This window comes from Lactuca virosa, chromosome 8 (genome assembly GCF_052849685.1).
Source record: "Lactuca virosa cultivar CGN04683 chromosome 8, Lactuca_virosa_CGN04683_v6, whole genome shotgun sequence".
Lineage (NCBI taxonomy): Eukaryota > Viridiplantae > Streptophyta > Magnoliopsida > Asterales > Asteraceae > Lactuca > Lactuca virosa.
In genome coordinates, this window is record NC_136433.1 from 362,611,510 (window position 1) to 362,618,670 (window position 7,161).

At 32.4% G+C, this 7,161-nt stretch overlaps 1 protein-coding gene across 1 annotated transcript; it reads right to left on the reverse strand.

The window, feature by feature from the left end:
• Positions 1 to 2,256: 2,256 nt before the first annotated feature.
• On the reverse strand, positions 2,257 to 3,578 carry LOC145134241 (F-box/kelch-repeat protein At3g06240-like). The gene has a single exon (XM_079069117.1). It carries the CDS (start codon positions 3,477 to 3,479, stop codon positions 2,277 to 2,279), a length of 1,203 nt encoding a protein of 400 aa, XP_078925243.1. The 5' UTR covers positions 3,480 to 3,578; the 3' UTR covers positions 2,257 to 2,276.
• Between the last annotated feature and the right edge of the window lie 3,583 nt (positions 3,579 to 7,161).

Consider the following 7,161-nt stretch of genomic DNA (forward strand, 5'->3'; position numbering starts at 1 on the left):
GGGTTGTTAAGAAGAAGTGATGGTTGCTATGTTGAAGGAACTGGTTGATTTATAAAGCCATGGAAGACTTGGAAGTCCATAACAGAATTGTATTCTTTTGTGGTCCTAGGCTATTTTTCTTTTTCTCTTGATCAAAATAACAGGTTTATGCCCAAGTCAATTACAGAATTGTATTCCTTAGTATCATGTGGACACAACATTTTACAGAATGTGAATTGAATATGACAAACAAGCATTTATATTCTCGAGAAATCGAAGATAATTTATACTATTTTTGTAAATAATTAACAAACTTGATGTGTCAAGGCCCATAAGGATAATTTCTGCAACTTAATATTCAAAATTTCATCTTATCTTTTTTTTTTTAATGTAACCTGCCAAATGCACTATGGTTGTGTTAGACATGATAATTTTGACACATGTACTTGGAAATGTGTTTAGATTTTATTTTCAAAGATTCTTACTTCCATCTGATTCGGCCTTGCCACATCATAGTATTTTCAATATTTTTCTTATTAATGCAGGAAGTGTATGTGATGAGTCAGGGGAAAGTGAACAAATTCTCCCTTGCTCTTAGGGTTAAACAAAGTAAAAGAAGATAGTTAAGAGAGTATTTATGAATTATAACGAAATGCAAAGTTAGGGACGATACAGAGAATATTTCAAAAAAAGGATTGAAACTGAAATGTTTTGTAAACCACGGGGACTATTACTGTAACATACTTTCATTTTTTATGAACTTGATCTTATTTAGTGCTGCACATTTGTGTTAAATTGTTTTATCAGATACCTCTGCAAGTCCTTATGGCAGCTTGCATGTAAGAGCTCTGGGAGGAAAGTGGATCTGGCACCCAGGCATACCATAACTGCATCATATTCCCCTAGAAAAGTGGAACATGTAAGGAATCTTATTTAGTGCTGCACATTTGTGCTAAATTGTTAATGCATGAGACGTTTTTGTGCCCTCACAGTTTAGTTCTTCATTCAGTTTTAACTCGTTAATTTTAAGCTCTGCATCAGTTAAGAAGATGTTAGGTTGTGGTTTAATAAGAAATCTCTGAGACACTCCACATCAGCTATAAATATTGTTCCTGATCAGTTTGGTGAATTCATCCTTTCATGAAATAAAAAACAAAGTTCCCCTCTCTGTTTTTACCCTTAGAATATATCATATCTAACAGATGAACAAACAAAAAGAAACACGATTCTAACAAACCCTACTTTAATCACAACATTAAACCAAAATCGACCAAAAACTCACATAAACAATCAAATCAAATACAAACACAGGCCTGATTTCGTATTCAAACAGATTAAGAAAGGCAGCAAACACTGTTTGTGATTTAGAAACTAAAAGCTTAATCCTCAATTCATATTAGCATAGTAACAAATGTGCAATTATATCGTTTACTCCTTTTGAACATTCACTTTCCAACAGATGCTAAAAAAGCTGATACATTCTTAGTGGGTGCAACCTAAACAAAACTGTCACCATACACAACAGATGCTGAAAAAGTTGAATAATTTAACTTTTGCTGCAACTGGATCATACAAAGCTAGACAGACTTTTATATGTTTCAAACATAAACTTATTTCACCATTCTCCTTTGTCCGCTCTCGCCTCTATAATTTATTTCACCATTCAAGAGAAGGGTATAAGGGGTTTCATAGACATTATGCATTAATTTATCCTTTATTCTACTTCCCTTATTTGAAACAAGCTCGTCATAAAACATTCAACATTTCAACATATTATACGACCTAATGCATTAAAATCTCGAAATATCGAATCTACAGATCCACCCACTGTTTTTCTTGTAACCATAGCTTACAACCAGATTTCTCAGGCAACCAGCCCAAGATATAGTTGGATTAACCATCACATCAAACCATAAAACCCACAAAACACTTCCAGTCATAAGATAGAAAAAACAAAAATTATATTTGAAAATTACTGGTTTTGACCAACTACCAAGTTAAGGGAAAATGTATTGGTGGAAAACCAAAGATGTATGGAAATGTATGGAACCAAAGATGACAATCCAGTAGGAGTGTCTTAGAGTACTTGCCAAGTCGGGAAAACCATTTCCATAAACTTTTCAAGGCAGGTTTCACCCGTCACCAACACAGCAATGCAGACTAGTTACTAATAACAATATATATATATATATATATATATATATATATATATATATATATATATATATATATATATATATATATATATATATATATATATAAGTAGTAAAGCTCATGTGTCGCCTTTTGTACCCCTTTTAACGACTGATGCCTTCGCAAAATAAAAATTGAGAGATGCCCTTTGTTGCCTTTTGTAGTCCTTTTAATAACCGATACCTCTTCCAATTAGAAACCGAGAGATGCCCTTTTGACAGCGCATGCTCGGCAGGTGCTACCCAAACAAGACTGTCAATATACTCCACAATTTCAGTAATGTGTATTCTACCCTTAATCTCAAACGTTTTATTTTTGGCTGAAATTGGATCATACAAACAAAAACCACCATCAACTTTAAGAAGAAACTCATTGTGTAATGTGATTCCATATGGAATTATACCACCACTCAAATGAGAAAAGACATGGCGTTTCACCCATGATGCAGCCACCCTATACTCCTCCATCACCCACACCTCACATTTACCACCTTTGCCTCTTGATATCACACAAAGTTTTCCAGACAAAACTCCTACAACATTATACCAATGAGTGTAATCTAGTATAGAATCTGGAAGAGGAATCTCACAAAATGTCTCTGCACCCAAATCAAATGCCACTATTGTACGTGCTTTCATCTCCTTATCAATATAAAAAAGCCAATGAAGATAGCTGTCAATGTCATCTACATCAACTTTGTTTTGATTGGAAATGACGTGCGGTGGAAGCCTTTGACTTATCAACTCCCAGGAACCCTTTCTCATGCTATAAACCTCACCTTTCGCTACCTCGTTGCATGGTTGGAAAAGGCTTGTAAACTTAACGACTTTGTAATCATCGGTTTTTGGATCAAATCCAAACCTTAAATAGATTTTTTTTGATATACGGGTGGACAATGAATATGGGGGGAGAGTTAACACAGCGGAGAGAGAAGGGTTCCAAATATGAATGAGATAATCATCATTGTATGATTTGTAATAAAAGCATATTAAGCCATTCACAGATCCGATGACAGTGTAACTACTGCTTTCAAATTGGGTATTAACCGGAAGTTTGTAAAAACGAGTGAGTTTGATATCAGGTGAACAAGAGTGGCGTCTTATGAACAGATCATCGATAAATGAACAATGGAAGAACAAGAGAATATCATTGTTGTTATGGGTAGAATGATGGAGGTGGGATTTTATAAAGGATGATTCAGATAAGAGAGCATTCCAAGATTTACAGACGCATCTCATTTGAGCAAGTTGTTTGGCCAATAACCGTATGAATATGTCTGATAAAACTTCACCTGGGAGATTCTCCATAGTCGTTAGGTGACGTGGTAGCAGGTGAACCTGTTAAAAAAGAAAAAAAAAATTAGAGAAGGACCAATTCCAATTAACTAGATCAAAAGCACAAAGGAAAAAAAAAATGAAAACATTATAACTTGAGCATATTGATCTTCAACAAACTCTAACATAAACCCTTACAGAAATAATTACTAGTTACAAAACATTTTAGCTTAAACACAAATTGAAAATGAACCCTAGCAACAAAACATATGAAAATTTAGCTCTGTATACATTGCATAATCGTAATGAAGCTTTTCAAAAACTGTGAAGCTTTAAAAAAGGAAATACCTACTTAACCTTGAGTTCTTTTGGTCAAGACTTAAATCTTTTTCAGAAAAAAAAAGAGTGTTGCAGAGGTTTAACATCAATTTGTCGGTTCATTTTCTAGGGTTTCCCTGCTCAAAACATTTGCTTGTTGTTGGTAAAAATTACTTCAATTGACATTGGTTTATGAGTTAAATTCAGTAAAGATAGATTTTAGGGAGAATATTAGGTTGTTTTGGTGACATTGGTCAGAAGAGCGTCAGACAATGTAGAGATCAAGAGAGCAGGTGAATTTTTTGGGAGATGGATCTGTTCACCAAAGGACAGTAAAGTAAAGTCAAACAAATAAAAAGAAGAGAGCTTTCTTTCAAAAAATTTTTTACTAATTATAAGCAATGATTTCAAGGGAAAAAAATTATTTTCCTTTTTTTCGTATTCTTTTCATCTTTAATGAAACTTGAGAAGAAATTTCGTTGTCTTTTTCTTTCGTTCTCTACTTAAAATAAAATAAAAATTCTGAAGGATGCAAAATTCATTCTCTTTTCGTCCTTAAAAAAATATATATAGAACATGATATTATAGTGTCACGATCCGTAAATCCATCCAAATATATAATAGGATTAGCAACCATCAAGCCAACTTGGCAATTTTTTAGTTTTTAGTTTTTACTTCATATAGCAAACAAATAAAATATTATATTTTTTTGTATTTTTATTTTAAACACTACATTTTTTTCTTTTGTCAATGTGCAACCTACTGGGGGATTGTGGTGTTGTTCCAGTCTTTTTTAGGATGCAACTCTAGATTTAACACATAATACATCAAATCCAATCGACCTTTATAACCATTGTTCGTATTCCTGGGAACGTTCAACATTGTTCCAACTAGACTCTCTCTCACATTCTTTGTAATGTGCATAAAATCTAAACAATGTGGAATCAAATTGTGTCGCCAGTACCTAAGCCGTCTAAACCATATATTAAATTTCTTCTGGTATGTGGTATCTTATTGGCTAACATCTGAAATACCCACTTTTTGATTTTCTCTTTTTTGTTATCTTCCCACCTCTTTCGGTAGAAGCTTGTTGGAATTCTGATTTCTTGCCCTTAGATACTTTTCCCATTTATTAATTATAAATTTGACCTTGTTATATATTTCTTCCCCAGTCATAGGTACTGAAGATGGTGATAACTCTTGTTTTCCATTGAACACCTTGTTTTGTCTTCTGAACGGGTGCTCATATGGTAGATATCGCTTGTGACCGACATAACTTTGCTTATTTGATTCAAGGAGTCTAATACAGTGTGTTTGTTTGCCAAAAACAACATAAACTTTGAACCTACTGTAAAGACACCCACATAATGTACCAAGAGCAGGGTAATCATTAATCGTCCATAACACAACTACATGTAAATTAAACTTTTCTTGTGCTAGGAACACATCGTTTCGTAGTGTTCTCGATAACAATAACGAAAGCATGAAATACTTTCTCTTCATACACAACCATGGTAGAAGGTTGTAAATGACAGTTAAAATAGGCCATACTCTATGATTCCTATTTCCTCTATTCACATCAACCCTGTCAACCGAAATGTCTAGCTGCAAATTTCTTGGTTCACTAGAAAAGTCAGGAAAATTCTCATCTATGGCAACCCATGCTGGTGAATCTGTTGGGTGACGTAAAACGCCGATATCCACCTTTCTGTCGGTTGCGTGACATGTTAAATCTTTTGCAGTAGTCTTTGAATGAAATAGTCGTTTCATTCGCAGAATAATTGGAAAGTACCATAGGACTTTTGCGGGAATATTCTCGTAAACTTTATTTTTTTCTTCATCCACCTTCCATCTTGATTTACCACAACTGGGACACACTGTCGTGTCTACATATTCGTTCTTGTAAAGTGTACAACTGTTGACACATGCATGTATCTTCGTATACCCTAAAGTCTTTGCTTTGAATGTATTTTCAATCTAATATGATGCAAAAATACAAACAATAAGTCAAAATACTTATACATTTCTTCAAACTCATTTATTGGAACAACAAATTTGGAAATAAAAACAAAGGACAAAAATAACCTTGCTTCCACTCACTCTCAATCCGTTTAGATATGTTATGAAACTCAAATAACTCAAAAAAACCAAACTACCCTTGGACTCAAAACAGAAAATCAAATAACTCTAGTAACTACACCAATTCAAATGAAAATCAAATAACCAAAAAAGACCAAACTACCCTTGGACCCAAAACAGATAATCAAATAACTCTATTAATTAAAAAAACTCAAATGAAATTCAAATAACCCGAAAAAAACCAAACTACCCTTGGACTAAAAACACAAAATCAAATGACTCTAGTAACTACATCAATTCAAATGAAAATCGAAATACCAAAAAAGACCAAACTACCCTTGGACCCAAAATAGATAATCAAATAACTCTAGTAACCAATTCAAATGAAAATCAATTAGGGTTAAATATTGGCTAATCATCACCACAAACCACCATTACATCACACCCATGAAGGTTATCCTATTTTTCTTGGAACTCACCTTGTTTGTCATGTCCCTAACACCATAATAATGTATAAACTATTAAAGACTAGGTGTAAAACCCATGTATTACATGGGTTAATTAAAAAAAAATTAAATATAAAAGTTTAAATATTTAAGGACTTTTGATTTATAAAAAATAAGAAAAATAATGACTTATTAAAATTGATTTTTTTTATATTTTAAATTTAAATAAATAAACAAAATAAACTAATGAACTTTAATTTGGAATTTTGAAATAAGAAGGTAAGTCCATTAATGAAATTGATATTCATTTATTACTACATTTATTGTAATTATTACATTAAAGTATTATGTGGAATTTATTAAAATAGAAAACTCATAAAATGACATATGGAAAAGAAATTAATTCAAAATAACCATAAAATGACATTTGGCAAATTGAATGAGAGTGTGACATTTGGCAAAAAAAACCTTCATTTATTAGAGTAGATACGATTATGACAAATACACCCCTACTTTATCTCAATCTCAATATGTTTAGTTACATCTTTTAAAGTTTTCTACTGACAATTAACATAATGAATAAAACATAACATGGAAGGTATAAATGTTATAAATAACTCAAGGGAGTGGTCCCATAACAGATAAGACCACAAAAGATCAATAATGGTGAAATAGCATGGTCATCTTACTAACATAATATCTTTCTTTTAACCTTTAAGTTCCAGGTCTTAACATATAAAGACGTTTTTTATTTGTTCTTAAAGTAATAACATTACAAAAAGAGAACAACATAAAATGATAAACTTCAAAGTACAATGCCATTACAAAATATTGCCAATTTTGCATGATAGTCAAAGTACATTGTTGTTGTA